We start from the raw sequence: 23,529 nt of genomic DNA, 5'->3' as shown, positions 1-23,529 counted from the left end.
TTTTTTCTTATTAGTTGTCAATTAAAATTCTAATTAATTTAAAAAATGTTTAATTAACATGTTAAATTTTGAAAAGCAGAAAGGAAACAAAAAACAAAGAACTTAATCTTAAAGTAGAACTTTAATAGTATAAAGTATTATTAAAATGTGAATTAAAGTGAGCTTAGTGGTTTTTCAGTAATTATCAACTAAATCAGTTTTTAATTTGTAAAGTACGACCATGGACTTTAAAAAACAATTCTTATACAGTCTATGAGTACGACAGGAAATTAACTCTTTTATTGTGACAGGCTTGACGGAACTAGACGGCAGACACCTGTTGTTGAGGCAGCAAACCACAGCAAGCTGTTCAGCGCGCACGAGCGCAGACTCACCAATCACAAGTTACAGTCTGGATCACATGGAGCGAGAGCTCGATTCAACACAGTGAGGCTTTACGGGACAAGAGAGAAGTTTTTGTGACTGACGAGGATAGTTTGTTTTCCGCGGATTAATCCAACTCTCTGGGTTTTCATCATCGGAACTTATTTTTTGATATTATTTTATTTGTTTTAATTTTGTTCTCGCTTTACTTTCCTGCTATTTTGACATGAATCCAACAACAGGTATGTCATCCCGTTTTCTAATAGATATTTGCTTCCCTTATTTAAAAAAAGTTGCTAAATTAACGTTACCGCAAGTAGCAAAAACTGGATTTTACGCACCAAAACCTTAAACACCCCACTTTTAATAACTTTTTACAATTATACATTATTATTATTATTGTTATATTGAGTAAAATTTATAAAATTAAACAAAATTTGATAGTTTCCCCCCCAATTTGTCACGACGAATTTACGCTTTTTTAAGCTAGCTGTTAGCTTCAATGTTTAAAGGCTGTAAGGTGAATTTCGTCAGAGTGGGATTCATGAGTCACGTTGTACATGTCCCCTTAACGGTCCATCAACAAGTGAAAATATGTTTCAGCTTGTACATGATGTCACCATCCTATTGTGTCAACACAACGCCTTTGTTGTAGAATTGCCTTCTACTCTAGTAAATATGTGACAAAAATGACAGGTATTCTTTAAAGCATAGCAGCTATGGAGCTGTCCACCCACACAGCACATGCTAGTTGTTGACTTTTTGAGGTTAAAGGTCAGAATTTTCAGAGTTAAAATTGTCATATTTTAGGGAAAAGTATCAGCTTTGATCTTTTAGGAATTAAATGTTGATTTTTCTTGTCTCCTCATTTCTGTCTGACAGCGCTCCTCGTCTCTACTGTGGCCCTTTCTTTGGACTGAGCGGACACATCCCAGGATTCCAGGACACGGGACTGAGAAGGGCATGCTGGCAGCCATGCTGCGCCAGAGCTCTGGTGGTAGTGGAGGCAGCGGCGTCGGTGGAGCCAAGCTCTCTCTGGGCATCTCTCGGCTATCCAGCTCCAGCTTGGGTTCGGGGAGTTCCTCCAGGGTCGCCAAAAGCGGAGACAGCTCAGATGTGCCCGCCTCGGACCCAAACTACATCATGCAGCTGGTCAGCGACGTGCGCAAGTTTGCCGATGTGCTTCTGCAACTCAAAGAGGTCTTCAACTCCAAAGGTAGGCACAAATGACACCTTTTTATTTTTAAAAAATGTCTTCTTACCACTGTTTTTGGTATTTCTGTATGATTTAACAGTCTATTATTAGTATCCAAGATCTTTCTGCTAATAAATTTTCAGTGGAAGTAACCTGTTAATGATTTGTTGCCACAACAGTTGACCATTGTGGATGTGGGCTTTGCAGTGACTCAGGTGTGTTAAGTTTCACATGAGAGCAGAGGTATCCTGGATCATTGTCCCTGCGGAAAACAATGCCAGCCTTTTGTGCTGCCTTTTTCAGTTTATTTGGCCTCCAAACAAGCAGAACACTTCCCCTTACAGATCTTTTACAGAGCTTGTGGCCGTGGGGAAGGGGAACCAGGAATGTCGAAGTGGCGTTAGCGTACCGAGAATGGGATTTGTGAGGGAATGTCGCTGCCGGTCCGCTCTTGTGTACACACTGTAAGCTTTTCACCTCAGTGTGCACACATTGGCGGGCCTGTGGACCTGTTTTGTTGCGCCGTGGCCTTGGCTGCGCGGTCAGTCAACTCATCTTATCTGATTTTATTTATTTTTTTTTGCTTGTTTTGATCCAGAACATGATGAAACTTTCAGATCTTCTCTCCAAAGGTGAATTTGGAGAGGCAGAGAAAGACGTTTCACGTTTAAAAGTGAGGAAAGATCTGGTTTCTTCAAAGGGAGCTGTCAGCGTAAATATGTGTTTGTGTTGGCTTGATTCACGCTTTGGTATGTTTGCCGTTAGCTTCTGGATCTAGATTTGCTAATCCCGGTGAGAAGGGCTGTGGATGAGATAATGTTACGGTACGTGTGGTTGTGCAACTCCCTTTTTTTTCCTGCAATGGTACTGCCATGACTCCCAAAGCCAAGGGAAAAGGAATCCGTGTTTGTGTGTGTAGATGGGTCGGTAAAGGTGCTTGACCTGGCTGCATCACCGAGAGCAGCCACGGCGACTTTTCAGCGACCTGTCATCCGGCTCGCAGATCAAAGCTGTAAATCATCGTGCACCGGAGATATTTGGGCTTCACGGGGCAGAAGGATGGCGCAGTTTGGGACGTACACCTCGAGTTTTGATGGTTTCCTCTCCACCCTCGTCTGCCTGAAGCAAAATGAGATGCAGAGACAGTTTTTTTTTTCTTTTTTTCTTTTTTTTGCACATTTCGACGCAGATTAAATATCATCAACACAGCATGTGAGCACAAGTTGCCACACAGTTGCATTTCTGTCATTGTAGACACTTCAGCCTACCAGCTCATTGTTGAGAAACCGGTTTATTGTCACCTCAGTTGTAATAACTGTTCATTGCAGACCCTAAATTTAAGGCATTTATTGTCTTTTAGTCTATTTTGAAGGTGACTGTGTAACTCATAGGCTTAGTGAGGGCAGGCTCTCTGAAAGGGATTCCCAAAAGACGGTTTGTTTTGTCTAATTGCAGGAAGAGGCAGCTTTAAGTTGGGGGTAAAGGATTGGTTGGAAGCAGTGTGTCATTGCAGCAAATTCCAGAAACTGTGTGTTTGACTTTGAATCAGAAAAAGAGCAAATTTTCTTTTTCTTTTCTTTTTTTTAAGAGATGCTATCAGTTGCTGCTGCTTTCGTGGAATAACTCCTACATTTTTCCTTTGCCTTGCAAGAACACTTGTTGTGCCATGTCGAATGTTTGAAAGGTTTAAGGCTGTTTGGAGAGTGTGCAAACCATTGACTGTATGTAAGAACTGGATTGATTGACCCCTCCCCCCATGGGTTCCAAATAGGAAGTACCCACTGGTACAATCCCATAAGCTTCTATTGAGAAATAAACGGCTATTACTAAGCCATGATATTTGTCAGAATAACCATTCTTATGCCTTTTTTAACACGTTAATCCTAATCTTTTTTATGATACTTTCCTTTATTGGAAGTTATTTGTAAACTGGCTAATCAGACGTCTTGATAAAGGTTATGTGGTCTCATGTTGAGCGTTCAAAACATTTAGCAAATTCTCTTGAGCCTGCTTTCAAATGTTAGGGGTGTGGACTTCCAAAAACCTCACTCCTGGTTAGCGAGAGTGGTTGCCATAGAAACGACAACTCAGACCAATCGATGTTTACTGACAATGCCAGCATGGCGGCATCCATATCGTGTAAAAAATGTTGTTTAATTGACCTCATATTATTGGAACTGGAAGTGAGCTATTTTCCATGTGTGATGTCATACTCAGTTGGTCCAGTTCTCATATACAGATAAATACCGGTTACCCAATCTGTACCCCACATGCGCAAGATCCTTCTACTTCTGCTCAAAGGACCTTTCGGCACTTACTGGTCAGACTATCACGTGAAATGTTTTCAATAATATGTATATCTTAAATGGTTGAAGAAGTTAGTTTTAAAGAAAAGTTTGTTCTGTTTTGTTTAATGGCCTTTTACCCTCCAGTGCACAAGGTTACCGCCACTTAACGGACACCCTTTTAACTTGGTGAACCACACACATTATTAACAGACAATTTGGCTGCACAGAAGACTGCAGTAGCCTGGGGGCATAACCTCAGACTAAATGCCCTCAGTTCTCCTCTTTTCACATTGTCAACATCTCCTGTATAAAACAAAAAAGATCAAACACAAAGAAGAATGGCTCCAAGCCATGGGGTTTTCATGGTATTGCACATTGTTGAGATTTTCATCGTCTGCATTTAGGCACCATGTTTCTTATTTTACAGCGCTGTAATTCAGTCAGGGGGAGATCTCAATGAATTTGTGCGACCATGGAAATATCAGTTGTTTATATGTCTGACTGTTGTAATCTAGTTCAAAATGCTAAACGGTTGCAATGCTGGCGACTAGGGGAAATGACGTAAGATTTGTGGATGCAGTGTACGGATGAGTCCAGTACAGAACAGGTGATAACACATGTATTTTACAAGTCAAATACAGCGCTTTATGCATTAGACCAATCGGATGGACCCCTTTATGTTTTTGACCAATCAAATGTAGCCTTTTACGTTAGATGCTCGCCTCTAGATGAGGGTCATTTGGAGTATAGTGTATGTTGTGTTGACTTTATTTAAATAAATCAGTTGCAGTAAAATGGAAATGTATTAATTTGTTTTTTGTTTGTGTATTGAAATTCATATCTTCATCACAATGTTGCTCACTAATTCCTCATATCACGCTGCCCTAATTCAGAGTGGTGTGGTTAGTGGTGATGGGCTGGAATATAAATGCCCCTCCAATTTATAGCTATATTGTCTCTGCTGCACATCACAATAGTTCAGACCTCTCATTACCCCAAAGACACCCCACCCCACCCTCTCAACTACCAACTACTGAGAGCTAATAGTCAACTTCGAAGCCTGTACCCCTCGCAACAGTGGCTGCTTTCACAGCCAGTGATGTGCGACGGACATCCATTGTCCTGGGAGGCATCTCCAGACTAGCATGCCCTCTGCTATCTGGCTTAGTTTTTTTGCTGAAATGTGTCTTTCCCAAGTCAGGAATAGCTGTTGGATGCAAGTTTAATCCCCACAGGGTCTAAACTCTGCTGGCTTTTATTTTTCTAGCAATGCATGTCCTCCTTAAATGGGCATTATTACACTGCTACAACCTTTGAGTTGTGGTTGCAGTCGGTGATGCATGACTGAGTCGTGTTGTTTGCTTGTACCGGAGAAGATGTGGAGGACGTGTCTTCGTCACCGTGCCACAGGCATTTCTATTCTTGTTGTTTGGGGTCCTGACCTCGTCTAGTGGCCACTTGAGGAGAATATGTTGGTAATTGATGAGATTATTATTTCAAAGCTCGGTCTTAAAAGAGGTCACGTGGGACATTTGGAGACCTGTGGAGGTGGCCTCCTTGTGTCTGTGGGTGAATGGGTGTCTAAAAATGGTAAATATCTGGCACTTGCACGTCTTCGTCGAACAGCACGCTCTTTAGAGTTGAGATGCGGAGCTTTTTCATCAGCAGGTCACTCCTAAGATCTGTTTCAGGACCGAGGAGCATGCTGTTGTTGTCAGCTGTCTTGTGTGCTCAGCAGAAGGGTTTATGCGTGCCATTTGGATGTGTCAGCAGCTGGAGAATTTATATGGCGAGCAATTAAACGAGCACAAAAGTTAAGAAAAAAAAAAAGGGTGTTACCGGGCATTCATTTCAAAGCGGTATGCTTCGCATGCAGACTCTAAAATTAATGTTTGTTTTCCTCTGAAGAGCTTTGACAAGGCATGCTTTCTCACAATAGTTTAGGTTAAAATTTGCTGGTTTTCTTTCCGGTACATCCTTATTCCAAATTTTAAAATATCACAAAATCCAACCTGATACTTTTTATTGCTGTCCATATACCTAAAGAATATCTATAACATATGAAATAGTTAAAATATATACATAAATTTAAAATTTTAAGGTGTTCCCAACATTTTATTTATTAATATTTTCAAAGTAATGGTCCTCAACATGCCAAGATATCTCTTCCAAATTAAATAATTTTACTTTATCGATTTATTTAGTCAGTTTTACGATTGTTTTTGTAACAAAAATGACTAGTGGTTTAACTTGAGGTATTTTTGAAACAAACAATAGATTTTTGCTGTGAAAACTCACTGATAAGCTTTATTTTTTAATTAAGAAATACATACATTTACTTTTAAAATATATTTTGTGTGTGGATGTAATTAATTAAAAGATAGAGAAATTGATTAAAAAGAAGAAAACATAACTTCAGTAAGTTTCTGACACTTTGTATGGGATTAAGATAGATTGAGATGGATCAAGACCTTATCATATGTGTTAAAACTTAATGGCCTTCCTTTGACAAACCTGCTGTCACTCAGGTATAGATGTTCTGGGTTCTTTCGAGGAATCGATGAAAGCACAGCTCTACCAAGGCCAAGTCATGGCAACTCATGGCAGCGTTAATGGATTACTTGGATCCTCCTTTTGTGTCAGCTGCACCTTCAGCTTCAGTGTCCTCAGTTAATCAGTATGGGATGTGAAGTCTTTCTTCTTACTGTCACTGCGTCATTGTGCGTTTTAATGATTAACAGGTACATGCTAAAAATGTTCCAAAATCATTATGTAACATGCCATAACACACCGTTATACTCCTGGCCACTGAGTGAGTAACAACCTGTTATATTTTATGAATGTTATACGTGTAATCATTTAAAAACAACAACAAAAAAAGATAGTACAGTTAACACTCGGATGTCGTGTTGTTTTTTCACCGATTCAATCCTGGTACCTGGGATGTCCCAAAAACGTGGGAAAAACAAACAGCTTTTGCTGTGTGGGAAAAAAGTTTCTGGTCTCAGAGAAAATCTTTTTTTCTTGCTATTTTTGTCCGTCATATTCCAAATCTCCTCCCTTGTGAAATACCAGCCCTAAAATTAGCCGTTCTCTGGCTTTTGACGAACCGTTCCAGGCCTTCTTAATGGCTGTAAGTACACTTTGTTTGGACAGTCTATCCCACTGAGCCTGGAATCCGCTGTAAAGCACCACAAGACTTTGCCTTGACTCCAAAAAGCTCCTTTTATGGTCCTTATTGTGTCCCCCTATTTTTAAGTCACTGTAAATTGTCCCAAGTACAAGACAACGAGCTTTGGTTGTTTCCTGAAAATCCCATAACATTCACAGCTTCAAAGACCACTCACAAACCAGATCTTTATTTAATCATACTGAACAGTTATCTTCCCAATTAAGCTGCCTTTTGGGGATTTATTACATTAGCTTAATTGTTCTGGGTCATCCTTGTTTAAGAGATATTGTCTTGGCATTAGTGCATGTGCTACGCTTGGTCGTCGGGTACCCCTCACCCCAGGATTAAAGTGCAGAGGAAGAGTATTGTGACATATGGCAGCTCCATTTATCCCTTCTGTCTGAAAAGAGACAGAAAAAAGCATGAAACAGTGTATTATTATAGTTAAAACCCATCATTTGGGATTGCACAATGTATACATTGGCGGTCATGTTGGCACACAGGTGGCAACGCCACACTCGCGTCAGGTTTAACAGCCCGTCTGAGCTGGGAGATTTGCATGTTGTGTTCCTGCTGGAACCCAAGGGAGCTCCCTCTCGTCCTCGGCTTTGGGGAGATTTATAGTTATGACTGCTGTTTTCGCAGGGGCAGCTTTGTTCCATGGGAGGGGGGCTGTCAATGACTGCCACACACTAACTTTAAGCTCCAGGAGTCCCGCACTGCTCATGAGCAGATTGCGGAATCTGGTCAGGGAGATTTGCTTGATAACCTTAGCGGTTCTTATGTTTTGAGTTGAACTTGTTTGTGTAAAATTTGTATTGTGCTATTTGTTTTACTCACAGTTTAAACACTTGCAGACACATGCAGAAGTCTCTATGGAAATAGAAATATTTTTATTTTCATTTTTTTAACCCATTTTAACGCCCTTAATGCAAAACAGGGGCTGCATGGTGGCGCAGTGGTTAGCGCTCTTACCTTACAGCAAGATGGCCCCGGTTCAAGTCCCAGCTGGGGGACCTGAAGCGAAATCACCAATGGGGGGACCTTTCTGTGTGGAGTTTGCATGTTTTTCCCGTGCATCTGTGGGTTTTCTCCGGGGACTCCGGCTTCCTTGGACCGAAGTTAATTGGTTACTCTAAATTGTCCCTAGGTGTGGATATGAGTGTGTGTGGGTGTGTGATTGAGGCGACCTGTCAAGGGTCTACCCTGCCTCTCCTCACAAGTGGTTGGGTTAGGCTCTGGCAGCCCTGTGACCCAGAAAGGGAAAAAATGGGTTTAGAAAATGGATGTAAAATGCAAAACAAATTTGTTTCCAAATTTGATCAACTCTTAGTGCACTATGTAGGGCGCACAGTATTTTTTTCAGGGTGTCCAAATTTATGGCTTTGTCCAAATTCCTTCACTACGCACTATTTGGGGCACTGTATAGTGCGTTCTGCATTTTATAGAGCTGTCTGAATCTACAATTCCAAAATCTAGTACCCTTGAAATTTCCTGGAATTCTCTGCGTAAAACTAGTGTGCATCAGTGCTCACTAGATTGGTAAATCTAGACCACAATAGGGTTGCCACGATTAGTCCCAACTACATCGACTATTAAAATGGTAGATGACTAGTTTACTAGTTGACTCCTCGTTTTTTTTTTTTTTGTTTTTTGTTTTTTCCTTGTTTTTAATCTCAAAACTTCAGTGCGCACTTCCTAATGCCGGTACTGCCATTCTTTTTGACACACATGCGCAGTGGTGCTAGTCTGGTGCTGGTCAGTAGTGATGTCACAGGAAGCCATGGGAAGGCTCGGGTACCATAACAACATGCTAACAGAGTTTGAAAGTGTGGGAAACATAAGAAAAATACAAAAGAACCTCATGTGATTTAAGACTTTTTTTAATGTCAGAAACAAATGATGGGGAAAAGCTGCAGGATTCATTAAAGGCTTAATTAGCTATTGTCTTTATTTTTTAGCTAGCATGTAGCTTAAACGCTTCAAGTTTAAAGCTAATGACAGTTAAAATGTGTGTTTTGCATCCAGCCTACGCACGACCCGATTAGTCAACTAATCGGAAAAAATAATCGGTGATCACTCGACAATTAAAATAATCATTTGGCAGCCCTAGACCACAATGCATTGCTTTTGAAGAAGAAAGTGTCTATTTACACATAATTACCGAAAACGGACAGCCAGTGCTTATCTTTTTTTCTTGGTCACACAAACCCAGAGGAAGGGGTTATGGTTAGGTTTATAGTTATGGTTAGGATTAAACGAGCAAATGGTTCCTGAACGCGACTGTCTCTGCAGCTCACCACTCCTCCAGGAGGTGGATCATATGTGTAGAACCCATTTCACACATTTAGGAGCGTGACAGCTAATTAGACTTTAAGTTTAATTTTAAATACGTGCAGCCAACAACAAAATCCAGCCTTGGACGCACTTAAAATACATGGAGGCAACGCATCAATGTGCGTAATGGCTGCACGTATTACGTGTGGCCAACATGAATTTCCATCACTGTCTGTGCTGGTCACTTGTAAATACGTGCAAATAACATCAGCCTTTGAACAATTTGTCGTTTGAATTTTTTTTTTGTAAATCATCCAAGTTTTCATCATCAGAAAACAGTGGAATCGACAAATGAGCGACATCAGTTTTGCTGTTCTAAAAAGTGTGTAAATGTTCAAATTACGTTAAAATCCAGAGCACTGGATAGTCCCCCACTATATCTACTAGAGGTTGGAGAGTACTGAGGAAATTCTGACAAAGCCATGGACTTCAGTGAAGCAACGTTTTCTGTCACAAAGGTTCAGGACTATGTCCTGGGGACGTTGCCTTGGCAACATCTGGTTGAAGCTTAACCTGCTATGGGGCAGGTTACGTTAATATGAAAAGATGGAATTGTAAATCGCAAATTGTTTTTTTAATAAGGAAAAACAGAAAAAATTACACATTTCTTTTTTTCTTTACATAATAGCCCTCTGGTAGTTGAACTTTAATTTTGATAATATCACACTCTCTGGAAGGTCATTTGTTTTTGCTTGGAGCTTTGAACTACAACACCCTGTTCTCTCATGACCTTCCTGCGATTGCTTTTCACAAAATGTTTGCCAGAATGAAGGCAAAACTATATTTATCTATTGCCATACCACACAAAAACACTTACAGAGTTTCAAAAATAATACTTTGTGAAGCAAAATCATCTTTAGTTCCACCTAGGCATTGTTTTAAAGTGGATTATATTTCTAAATACCTTATTTGTTTTGGATGATGACTTGTGAAAATAAGTGTTGTCACAAAACCCGACTTGATCCTTTAATTATATTTTTATGGCATTGCAGTAGATCCACAAACACGACTTGTTTCTGTGTGTGTGTGGGTGTGTCTAAGCTGTTGCCTAAAAATGATTAAAGCACTAAAAATAAAAAAAGAATACTTCACAACTAGAATTAAAATAAAAAATGTACATTTTTTTTTACTTTTTTGAAACTTTTAAAAATACAAAACCAACTACTTTGTAATTAGATGCTTGTAAAGTTAAACACTGCCCTCTTGTTCTAAACACTACATTTGCCCCCCATCTTCACATCCCCTCAGCTTAGCCCTGGTTTCTGACAGGCGTATAAAAGGGGCTCATCTTTACATTCACTGAAAAAACAAACCCAAAATTCCTAAGCTTTACATAACTTTTGGATAAACTGGAGTCTCTTTCTTCTGGTCAGTTTTCAGCTTGATGTTCCACAGTGGTGGTTGGTGGTGGTGGGGGTCTGTAGTTTCTCTTGAAGAAAGCATAGCTGGAATGCCAGCTTTCAGATCTTTGCATCAACAGTGGGTGGTGGAGGTGGTGCTGCTGCTGCAGTGTGGGGGGATATCAAGAGAAAAACATTGGCTGTCTTTGCTCACGTTGACAGACAGCTCCAAAGAGAAATGGAGGAGTGTGTTGGGGGGGTTCTTTACTCCACACTCCACTTCATTCATATGCAAAGAACTCTGGAAATATCTTTGTCCAAATATGTCTGACCAGAAAGAAGTCTTGATTGATGCTAAATGTGTCATTTGCGTGGAAATGTTTGGACAGAAACCGAAAAAAGTTCTAGTTTTGTATTTTCTGTGCCAATTTTTTTTTTTTGCTTAACAAGGCTTAGAAAGGCAGTGCCTTGCAGTGCGGGGACAAAAAAAGCCCCCTGCATAGGTGGAAGGTGCAGTGTGTCTATCCTCGGGGTCCTTTTCTTCAAACGCTCACCCTTTGTGCGTGCAGTCATGGGAAAAATGGCTTCAAAGGTTAGGCGACGGGGGCTGCTTTGCTAGGAGCACACGGATCTGGGAAAGGCAAAGTTGCCCGGCCTTTTAGCCGCTGCATGTAATCTGCTAATCTGTGAACTGCAGGGTGGTTCCCTGACAGGACCAGAGACCGCAGGAAGTATGCCGGGGCGGAGCGTATCAGGAGATGCCACCCATTGCACTGACCCCACAAAGTGCTAAAAGGTTAAGTGGACCTTTTCTGTCCAGACCACATACAAAGAGCTAAAAACTGGATTGAATTTTAGCCGTGGGACGCCACTTTTAAAGAATGTGACATTTCACCCCAGCCTATTAAAAAAGAATCGGTTCGAAACAAAGATGATCCCGTTTTGCAGTGAGATGAACTTTTGGATCTCCTCTTAAAGGAGTCTCTTGAAGCTTTTTGGAAATAAGACCTTTTTACATTAGATTCTAATAGAGAGCTAGTTAACGAGTGAGTAAAAGGGTTTACCAGCTGTGGCCCGATCCAGCCAGACTGAAGATAAAGTTGTTTTTTATTGACATGGCTTCCTTACGCTTTGTCCTCTGTGTCAAGGAGTCTTTTCAAAACTCATTCCAATGAAAATTGGGTTTTTAACATGTTCTTGTGGCATTTTTCTTTTGAAAAAAAAATTCTTCCAATCTGTAACTGTAGAAGAGAACTGGACCGTCTCATAGACAGTCCAGTCTCATAGACTTCTATTGAAAAATAAACAGCTATTACTCCGTCATAATATTTTTCAGCATAACCATTCTTGCTCTGCTGCCTTTTAACAAGCTCTTGCTAATCCTCATATTTTTTTATTGTATTTTTGTTAATTAAGTCATAAACTGGCAAATCAGATGCCCCAATTAAAGTGTGTATTCTTACAACAAATGTTCAGAATGTCTGGCAGATGTAGGGCAGTGGACCTCCAACAAACTCACTCCTAATTAATGATGGTGGTTGCCATAGAAACACTGACTCAGACCGACTTGACTAATCTCTCATTTTGTTTCTGCAATATCGCAAAAAAATGGTAACTGAATTGACGGAAGTCAGCCATTTTCTGTGGGTGACATCACACTCACTTGGTCTAGTCAATGATTCAGATGCATCCACTTGTTAGATCCACGTTTGTCTCTTTTCCTGGTCTGAGTTGGCATCTCAAAACTCTACGGCTGGATGGCTCCAATATTGCTTGACAGTTTTTTGGCTAGGTTGGGGTTATGAGGGGCTGTAAGCTAGCATGTAAACAAATGCCGGAAGTGAGGCCGAGTTTTCTCCTCACCAGGTGTCCTGCCCACAACTCAAAGGCAATGAACTCCTACTGCTCTGCAGAAACTATGTTCGAGAAAACCACACAGGGTTCTAGATTTTGGCTAAAAACGAGAATTATTAGATAAAATAGATCAAAAGATGAGCGAAGTGGGACTTTAAACAGACTTTTGGAGACATGTTTAGCCATTTTTCCAAACACAGAGTCAAGGCCATAAGCGGCTCAGTGTTTTCAGATGTTTTGAAGCATAAATAATAGATTGCTCCCATGATTTGCAGTGCATGACTGCACATAGCTAAGGTCACAGCCAAAGGAATGTTGCCAAGTCATTTTATGTCGGCCCGAGGGGATGTCTGAGGGACACCGAGCCTCAGAAGAAAGGATAGATTTGATTCCAAAATAAGATTTGCAGTTCCTGTTGGATTGTGGGTATAGATCTACTCCATCAGTGTCAGTTTGGGTGACGCCTCGAACAAATGAACCGTTCCTCTTCTTCTAGATTAAAGTTTTTATGTCTGCTCAAAGTCTTTTTCTATGAAGATGTCATTTTTTGGGAAGGGTTCAGTTTTATTATGAGTACTGCTTCATCCCTTATTCCTGTCTGAGCCACCCCCCTCAAAAAAAAAAAAAAGAAAAAGAAAAAGGCAGGAATGTTGCGTTTCCATGACGCTGATGAAGTAAAAACCTGGCAATGTGTTGCTGGCAGCCTGTGAGCAGCTCCCTGATCTGCAGCCTCCTTCTCATCAGAATTGGAGTCTGATCCCCATGTAGCCTTCATTCACCGCGGCTTATTATGCACAGGAATGTCTCTCGCTCTCGTAACCCCCCTCTCCAAGCAGGGCTGTGGGGGTTTAGGGGTAAATTTGGGACAAATCCCAAGGGAGAGTACTACCTCCAAAAAAAAGGGGGAAAGAACACTCAAACCTCCCTTGCTATTTTCTCCGACTCCCATACTTAATTCCCTTTGAAACTTTTTGCAGACATTTCTCTCAATTTGACTGTTTTTTACTGGGAAATAACTGCTTTTTACGGCCTCTCCCCAGCAGGGAACGGGTGTTCCTCGCTTTGTGCCACAGCCAGCACGGCAGCTGAGGGGTTAAAATAATCAGTCTCCGTACATTATCCCATGTCCCGCTGTGCTGGTGGATGCCGCCATAATGTCGTGCTAATTAGCCTGCTTTTCAGGTTTTCCAATGGGCTACACAACTGCCATTGATGATTGAAGCTTTACAGAGGAAGAGCCTCCGTCTTCTTGGCGCTTTCATGGTTGAGCCTCGTCCGGCGTTAATCTATAGCTCGCTCGAGCGGGATGCCCTCAGGTTTCAGGATTTAGTTACCGGTCAGATGAATGGGATATTTAGGCTGTGTGGGGATGATTTGGCTTTTTCTGAGTTTATCATTGGAAGGATAATATCCATAAATGGGATCTAAAATGAGCGGGGGCCAATTAAAGGCTTACAGGTTTAAAGCAACTCCTTGTAAGCTTTAGCCCTTATCTAACCCAGAATGGTCTTCATATAAGATGTCTTTGGGGAGATGGGCTTTGTTAAGAACAATGGGTACAAGCTCTTGAGGAGAAAATCAAATCAAGTCAAGTCATTTCATGCTGTTATAAAGATTCTAAAGTATCTGATATTTAAAATCCAACTATTTTTCAGCTCTGAGAGCCTGATTTCACATGTTTACCTTTAAATGTACTCATTTATTTTGGTCCAATAGCCTCAGATCCCCATCGTTAGACTTTCATACACTAAGTATATCCGTGGAAATGAAAAGAACGTGAGGTTGATGGGATCGAGACCTCAACATGTTCCCAGCCATTAAAAAAAAAGGCTCAACATGAAAATGAATGAAGATGAATGAGGGTGGTTGCTATGGACAAAACTGAACTCCTGGTTTCCTGTGGAGAAGTTTGAGAGGTTTTTAGCAAGCGGGTTTGTTGGCATGGAGTTTTGAGGGTTAGTAAAATATGCCCAATATGATGATGCTGTAAGTAAATCCCTTTGATTGTAAAGCCTCATTTTTGTGCACCCTGGAATTTTAAGCCTTCCTGTTGCTAAAATGCTTTGTCTTTATTTTTTTCCCACCACCTTCATTTTTTTGTATCTAACTAAAATTTCTACAAATTTGTTGTAAAAATGTTCAATCCCTTCTATCTTCAGTTTTTCAATTTTTTTGCATTTCTATATTTAGAAATAATGTTTTTTCTTTAACACATTTATGCAAAGTTTAAATCTGGTAACTTAATTTTATTTGTTAGGAAACAAAATTTAATTGGTACCATTGACTGTCTATGAGACCTGGGATGACTCCTCCTCCCTCCTGTTCCAAATACTAAGTAGTCGCTGGCTCCAAGATGCCAAAATCCCATGGACTTCTAGTGATAAACAGCTATTAGTCTGTCATTACAATTATCAAAATAACCATTCTTGCTAATCCTAATTTTACTTTCTGTTATTCAAGTTATAAACACGCCAATCAGGTGCCTTAAAGTTTGTGATCTTGCGTCAAACTTTAAAAACATTCAATTTGACAGATTTGCATAGCATACTTTCAAGAGGGGACCGGAGTTCCAATGCCTGATTGGTGAGAGTGGTTGCCGTAGAAATGATGACTTAAACCGATCCGGACCACTCACTGCTTCCAGATGTCTGGTTCCAACATGGCAACTTTCGCATTACGAAAAAATGGCTACCAAATTGACTTTATTTGGTTGGAGCCAGAAGTAAGCCGTTTTCTATGGGTGAGGTCACACTCACTCAGTCCAGTTCTCAAATACAGCTGACGCTTGGCTCCAAAAGGGTAAAAAAACATGTTGAAAAAAAATAGTTACACATTTTATTTCTAAAACTAACTTCAGACAGCAGTGGTTTGATATAACACTTTGGGCAAAGATGGTTATGAAATTATCAGGACACCAAAACATATTTGATTTGTCTTCTTTTATACTTTTTATCCTGGACTCATGGAAAGAGTCTAAAACTTAACGAAAGTTCCAAAGTTTTTTCTTCTTTTTTTAGGACTTTATGTTTAAACTGTGTACTCCCTCCTTTTTTTACTGTGACTAATTGTCAGAAAGCACACTTCACTGTCTCTTGTGTTGCTGTAAACTTTCCGCACTCCAATCAGTTGGCTGGATTTCCAGGCCTGGCCTCTGCTAACATTGTAGTGGCGGCCCCCAAAGGCCCAGCATTATTAGCCTCTCTGGCGGCACTGTTTGTCCCACTCCGAAAAAAGAGGGCTAGCGAATAAAAGACAAAACGGGTGACGACTAAAGTCTCTCTGATCCCTTTTTCCAAACGGGGTTAATCCAGGGGTGATCGTCAGCACAAATTATAGCCTGCTGCACCGCTTGTGTGCATCCTGAATGTGTTTTGCAAGGAGGTCCGACCCAAGAAACCACTATTAAATAAAAACCACAAACACCAAGAAAAACATGTTGAAAACAAGCCACGAAAACACAACCTGCAGAACTGTGAGCGGTGTGATTATAGCCTTGAAGGGGAATCTTGCTCTGCTGTAGTGATGATAAAGCGGTTATTCCAGACAAAATATTCACCTTTTTGTTTCTACTTTTTTTTGTAACTCAATAATTACTCCTTTACTTTTTCCTCATATGACGCCACTTTTCAAGCACGCCAAAGGCACATTCCCAAGGTTAGTCGATAACAAAGTGCATTTTGTCCCTTTACAAGCGGTGTTGACTCACTCTTAGTAAAGACACATCCAGTACATGGACCTGCATGCTTCAGATTCCATGTTGTCATAAGCGAACAACCAGATATCGTTCACTGGGAGGCGACTATAAGGGATTTCTATGTACACTCCTAAAAGTTCTGTCCAGTATAGAACCTTCACCAGCTCTGCCCTTATGGCTTTTCAGCCCAGACTAGACATTAACGCCCACCGTCTTCCATTGCTGTGAATGATTGGCTCAAGTCGTACGTGACCGTTATGGTCGCAATTTAAACTGGTAAAGGTTGCTGGTTCCGCAGTGACCCTTTAGCCAGTTAATGAGCATCATTGCAACCCAGCTTTTATTTAATAGCGGGGCTGTTGCTTCAGCTTGTTTGGTGTTTACTTCAAAACACCCAATTACATCTATCAGCTAAGTGTTGGGTGACACAATTCCCAGCAAAGCACAGAGCCTTAAAAGTATATTGCCCCAGCAAAGATTACCTCCCCTTTATTTGCCCTCTCACATGTAGATAATGCAGGACCTGTTCTTTAAATGTTCTTATGTGTCACTGTGATGTGAAGTGAACAAAAGGTACGTTCAAAGAAATCTTAAGAACATTTAATGGTCGAAGCCCAATCTTATGAAACAGTTTTATTCAGAAAAATCTCTTTTTTGTCTCACCCCTGGTATTCACTTCTAGTTTTGTGCGGGGCTGGATTTTTTTTACTTTCTTTTTTCTTTTTTTCTTTAAATCAGTTTTCATTTCTGAAGAAATGATTAGGCTTGATATGTGAAGTCTTAGTCACATGGACCTGTACAGGTGCTGTGGGTGTTTGGGTCGTCTGGACCCGTAGAGGGGCAGGAGCAGTGCTGCCACAAATGATTATTTCAATAATCGATTAATCATAGGTTTTAGTTGACTAAGATCAGTGGCGATTAAGGTGAGTCTTCCTATAACTTCCTGTGACATCACTACTGACCTGGATTAGTACTACTGCACATGTGTATTAAAGAAACAGAAACAGCATTAGAAAGCGTACACTGTAGTTTTAAGATTTGAAAAAAAACCCAGCAAAAATACTAAATCAAATATTAAATTACTAATCGACTATTTTAATAGTTGGTATAGTTGTGTCTAATTGACTCTTCGTGGCAGCTCTAGCCAGGAGTGGTCGCATATTAAAGTCTGCTATGACCTGTTGGCCACAGCAGAAAACAAAAAGTGCATGAAGTTAAGTTTGCTCTATGGGTTTACCGAGCGGTCTACAACTTTGGTATTTTCTACTGGCCACCTGCTTGTCTGGAAAATATTTTTATATCTTGCCCCCTTATCCGCTCCTAAAGGCAGTTGGCACTAATGCATAAACATACAACAAATCTTTGTATACCCTTTCTGACTATGATGAATACATACAAGATAAACTGAAAATGATTCATAGTTTAAAACTGTAAGTACCATACAGCTTGGTATGTGTCATTCTGTAAAAAGTCACATTTGCTGATTACCAAGATACAAGTCAAGACCAGTTTTTCTATTTATAGTTCCTTTAAGGTAGCAGAATAGTCCCAGATAACAGTTTTAGGGTTAATCCACCTTAATGACAGTCAATAGGTATCATTGAGAATTTTTCTATATTGATGATCCACCACTTTAAGCAATGATCTTTGATACAAATGCAAATCAAAGAACTACAGATTTTAAAAGTCTGTATTACATAAGTTTAGTAGGCAAAGTTTGATGTTGCCATAAAAAGAAATAAACCTTGAACTTAGTGAAACGCTTCCGCCAACTTTTCTTTCTACATTTACTTCGGACTTGTAGGCCGTTACTGATGTTTTGAGTGTAAACATAGATATAACCAAGACTTTTGTAGAAAAGTATGCACTTTTACTTTAAAGTCTTGGCTGAGATGTTTTGTTTTTGATTCTCTATTTCTAACATTTTTTAAATACGTTTTTAAATGGTCACAATAAATGTTTGTATTTTTCATTCCCCAGAGCACCAGGACTGCCTGCATCATGCGGTTCATGAGCGCCTGGGCGAGCTGCTGCGAGTCCTGAAGGCTATTATCAATAAACACCAGAGTCTCAACTCAGTGGATATCCTCAGTACAGCTGGAACCGTCATCGCCACGGTCAAAGGTGAGCCGAGATTACCGGGCTCTCCCTTAAACTTGTAAACACACACACCGAAGCTGGCAGCTTTCCTGCAAAACACACCAGCTACTCCTCCGACTTTTCCTCTGGCCTGTTTTCTGTCTCTACCTATCTCCTCCACCCTTCCCCTTCGACAGACTTCTACCCTGGACTTTCGCTGTGTCTGTGTCCTGTCTCACTCACAGTCTGAAAATCTAATCTAAATAGTTCTCCTGAGGGCTCTATTGAAATACAGTTTTGTTTTTACAATCAAAGGTTTAAAGTGTGATTTGTGAAAAATGCAGCAAACTACCAGCACACAAAGGAAGCCATGCTTAATAAATCCTCTCCAATCTCTTTGAGATTATAATCTACAATGCACGTCCATTCCTACTGTAGCAGTGCTGCCACACAACAATCCCCTTGGGTATACCTCGGCTTAATTTGCATCGCAGAGGAGCTGCACCGCCTTTTTTTTGTTTTTTTACATAAAAGTCTCCTCTTAGTAAAATAGTGTTGACATGATGGAGTGAACAAAGCTGGCAGTGGCTCTTTGCATGTGAATGGAGCTCTGCTTCAATGAAATATTTTGGAAGGTGTCCATGCTACTGGGCATGCATGTGCCACAGCCAATTATGAGGTTGTTGCACGTCTTTCAGGGGGAGCGTGACTGTCTGGGATGTAATATCCAAAAGATGCACAAAAACTGTAACATTAAAATTAATTTTGTGCATAGACATATCTGCACTGGATTATAAGGTGCACTGTCAACGAGTGGTCTATTTTCAAACGTTTGTAATTCATAAGATGCACTAAACTATTAGTCGCATTAAGCGAGGCAAAAGAGTCAGAGATAAGAGCCTCAGTCTGTCAGACTATATTAAGTGTGTTCACAGTAATTCTGGAACTTCTTTGAAACATGCTACACTGAGCTCTGTTAGCCGTATTAGCATATTCACAATATATATAACAACAAAACTTGTTTGCAACATGTAAAAAAAGACTGAAATAACTACACATTAGCCGCTCTAGAGGTATTAGCCACGCTAAAAGTATTAGCCGTGCTAGAGGTGTTAGCCGTGCTAGAGGTGTTAGCCACGCTAGAGGTGTTAGCCATTTTAGAAATGTTAGCCGTGCTAGAGGTGTTAGCTGTGATAGAGGTGTTAGCCGTGATAGAGGTGTTAGCCGTGCTAGAGGTGTTAGCCACACTAAAAGTATTAGCTGCGCTGGAGGTGTTAGCTGTGCTAGAGGTGTTAGCCGTGATAGAGGTGTTACCCGTGCTAGAGGTGTTTGCCACGCTAAAAGTATTAGCCGTGCTAGAGGTGTTAGCCTCGATAGAGGTGTTAGCCGTGCCAGAGGTGTTTGCCACGCTAAAAGTATTAGCCGTGCTAGAGGTGTTAGCCTCGATAGAGGTGTTAGCCGTGCAAGAGGTGTTAGCCATGCTAGTGGTGTTAGCCATGCAAAAGGTGACAGTCATGCTAGAAGTGTTAGCCATGATAGAGGTGTTAGCCTTGCTAGAGGTGTTAGCCGTGCTAGAGGTGTTAGCCACGCTAGAGGTGTTAGCCATTTTAGAAATGTTAGCCGTGCTAAAGGTGTTAGCCGTGATAAAGGTGTTAGCCGTGCTAGAGGTGTTAGCCACTCTAGAAGTGTTAGCCATTTTAGAGGTGTTAGCCGTGCTAAAGGTGTTAGCCGTGCTAGAGGTGTTAGCCACGCTAGAGGTGTTAGCCATTTTAGAAATGTTAGCCGTGCTGAAGGTGTTAGCCGTGATAAAGGTGTTAGCCGTGCTAGAGGTGTTAGCCACGCAAGAGGTGTTAGCCATTTTAGAAATGTTAGCCGTGCTAGAGGTGTTAGCCGTGCTAGAAGTGTTAGCCGTGCAAGAGGTGTTAGCCATGCTAGTGGTGTTGGCCATGCAAAAGGTGACAGTCATGCTAGAAGTGTTAGCCATGATAGAGGTGTTAGCCGTGCTAGAGGTGTTAGCCATTCAAGAGGTGTTGGCAATGCAAAAGGTGACAGCCATGCAGAAGTGTTAGCCATGCTAGAGGTGTTAGCCGTGCTAGAGCTGTCAGCCGTGCAAGAGGTGTTGGCAATGCAAAAGGTGACAGCCATGCAGAAGTGTTAGCCATGCTAGAGGTGTTAGCCTTGCTAGAAGTGTTAGCTACGCTACAAGTGTTAGCCACTCTAGAGGTGTCAGCCGTGCTAGAAGTGTTAGCTGCACCAGAAGTATTAGCAGCGATAGAATTGTTTGTCACGTATCAGTGTGAGCCACGTTTGTAGTGTCAGCCGAGTTCAAGGTGTTAGCCGCGCTAGAAGTCTTAGCCATGCTAGCATATTTACAATACTTGTTACACTCAACTTTGTTTGCAACTTGTAAAGAAACAGACTGATACCACTAAAACAAACTTAACTGTGACGACGCTAACTCCTCACCTTGTAACATAAAGGAAAACCACAATCTGACACTGAGTCACATTAGCTGCATTAGTGTATTTACTATATCTGTTACTGCCATTCTTGTTTGCAATACTTAAAGAATCCGACCTGATAACACTAAAACAAAGGTTACTGTCATTACGCCAACTCCCAACCTTGCAAGTAACGTAAAAAATGCAGTCTGACAATGCTACACGTTAGTGTATTCACACCAAACCTTGTTTGCAGCTCATAAAAAAACAGACTGGCATTTTGACAGAGCATAGTGTATCTCTCAAAATCGGTTTGACATGAGTAAACACAACCAGAATTTATCCATATACAAGGAAGATTATAAGTTGCCCTGTGTTATTTAAAAACTTTAAAAATCAGCTTTTAAGTGTTCCTAATAGTGCAAAAAATACTGAAAGCATATTGTTTTTCTCATTGTTGCATGAAATTGGAGTAAGATAGTCAGGAGTGGAAATTATTTAAATTCCAGGTGTGCTGCTAGTCTATTTTTGTGTTTCTATAATTAATCAAAGTAAAATATCATCTAATCTTTTTATATTTTCTGTATGTGCAGTACTGTAATGCCCCTTATGCCACTAGGTGGCCAGAAGTAGGTGGTAGTTCACATCTTGACCCTCCCTGTGTTGGTAAGCAGTCAGCTGTGTACTATTGTTCTACAGCTCTGAGTCTAAAAGCTTCTGATAGGACATAAGAAAAGCTTCCATGGATGTTGTTTAGATCTTTTATGTGATCTGTGCACACTGATGGTTTGTAACAACATTAAACTTTTATTAAAGACTGAAATTGAATGTTTCCATTGTTAAAGACCTAAACTCTACATTGAATGTGACTGTGTGTAAACCGTCACGTTCAGCCGCACTCTTCGATCCCCGAAAGCAGAACTCTTCTTGGGTGTTTGGAGAGTGTTGTGCTTTTCTTATGAAACAATACCATTTTTCACTGATGATGTAACTTCCACTTTTGAACCGTCGCTCGGGGCCCGAGCAAGTAGTGGCATTGTATTCCAGAAAACCTCAGGATGTCCTGTCAGGAGTTTTTTTTTTTTTTTGGGGGTGGTGGGGGGCTTTGGACAGACGAGGAGGAGATGCACAGAAGTCGTGGGCTTAGATTGGTAATGGCAGACGCTCCGCTGGGGATATAAGAAGATTTCACATGGACATAGGACATGGCAACCTGTTATTGGTTCTTTTTTTTTTAAACTAATGTAAAAAAAACTTCAGCGCTTTGTCACTTAAAAAAAACAATTTTGGACCTGTTTTTACCTTTCTGTCCTCCACTAAGGACATTTTACATTAGTGAATTAAAAACGGCTTTTTACCAAAACTGGTTGATGTTTAATTGGATTACATGGGAACTTGATTTGAGGTAGGTAACTGTTTTTTCAGCCTCTCATCAGAAGGTGCTTGTTTCTGTTGAGATGTTCTTTAGGTCCTTGTTGAAGCTTGAAACTTGTTTCAAAGTTAAGAGATGACATAATTTCATTTATTGCTGCATTTTTGTTCTCATTTTTAAGCATCTCTCCTTTAGTTTATTTTTCATTCTTCTTAGGTCAGTACAGGAAGTTTATTGTTAAGACTGATTACAGCCCTATTTACACTGTTTTTTTCTTCCCACTCTGTCCTCGGTCAGCACTGTGTTTAGACTTAAAGCAGGAAACCTCTGCGCGGCCAGATTACAGCCAAATGAACACACTTGCTTGTTTCTGCTTATCTTCACTGATTTACCTCGGTTGTTTTTGGATGCCTCCGAAGGTTTTTTTTTTTTTTTTTTCAAATCCCGACGCATGAGCGGATCCCGAACTCTTTGGGGTTTTGAGGAGAAGAGCATGACTCAAAAGGGTTTTCCTTGACTGCATCCTTGACGTCACTGACAGGATGATGAATCATATGTGATATGAATGCCTCTGGACAAAAGGTGTTTGCAGTAAAAAGCAAAAAAAAAACAAGAGTTTTTATAAGCAAATCTTTTTGCATGATTCCACAGGAGTGAACTTCAAAGAGGCGAACGGTGAGAACAAACAGGAGCTTTTTGGAGACATCTACACAGCTATTGACACCTTGGCGTTCACGTTTGGCAATGTGTAAGTGTGACAACTTCGCTAGGGCTGCTGTTTATACAGCTCGCCTTCTGTTTGAGATCTTTCTTACAGTGTTATTAGGATGGATATTCATGTCAAACACAAGCTAGAGACCTACAGCAGGCAAATACATATCGTCTTGAAAAAGTTGTTGCGTTTTAAAGAACACATTTTTGTTAGAAACACACTACGAACAACTTTTGATTTATTTTAGAAGCGATTCAATTGTCGTTATTGGCCAAAAATTGCAAAAAAAAATATTGTTTTCTAGGATATCGTTTATTAGAAATTTTCCTGGGTTGTGGGTGGGGTGAGGAGCAACCACGCCCCCTTTCCCCTCTCCATTGCTGAAAACTCCCTGTTTACATGCTAACCCACTAGCTTACAGCCTCTCACACCCCCAACATAACACTGCCGCTGCAACAAAATGGCCAGCAATGTTGGAGCTACTAGCTCGGATGAAAGGATACAATCTTTTTCAAACAGCATTTTTTTGTCTGCTCCTGATTCACAGTGATTTGAAAAAAAAATTACTCAAAAAGTGAATTTTAGAATTTTAGAAAAAAAATTTAAACCTTAACCTTTTTATGTCATAACATATTGATGACCTGTTTGACAGAACACTGAAAACAGGCATTAAAAGTATATT

At 40.5% G+C, this 23,529-nt stretch overlaps 1 protein-coding gene across 2 annotated transcripts in view; it reads left to right on the top strand.

Annotated features, from left to right (window-relative positions):
* The first annotated feature begins 307 nt into the window (after positions 1 to 307).
* The window catches only part of arhgap29a (Rho GTPase activating protein 29a), a 36,925-nt gene continuing 13,703 nt past the window's right edge, over positions 308 to 23,529 (top strand). Inside the window, exons 1-4 of one of the 2 annotated variants that reach the window (XM_024280232.2) lie at positions 308 to 605; positions 1,246 to 1,579; positions 18,224 to 18,367; positions 22,787 to 22,883. In XM_024280232.2, coding sequence (XP_024136000.1) covers positions 1,327 to 1,579; positions 18,224 to 18,367; positions 22,787 to 22,883 — 494 coding nt within the window. In that variant the 5' untranslated portion in view covers positions 308 to 605; positions 1,246 to 1,326. Of the gene's footprint in view, positions 606 to 1,245; positions 1,580 to 18,223; positions 18,368 to 21,633; positions 22,169 to 22,786; positions 22,884 to 23,529 lie in introns of those variants that run through there. The other variant, XM_024280233.2, reaches the window with a different exon arrangement.

This window comes from Oryzias melastigma, linkage group LG20 (assembly GCF_002922805.2).
Source record: "Oryzias melastigma strain HK-1 linkage group LG20, ASM292280v2, whole genome shotgun sequence".
Lineage (NCBI taxonomy): Eukaryota > Metazoa > Chordata > Actinopteri > Beloniformes > Adrianichthyidae > Oryzias > Oryzias melastigma.
The sequence above is the reverse complement of the archived record's forward strand: the minus strand, read 5'-3'. Positions and strand labels throughout refer to the sequence as shown.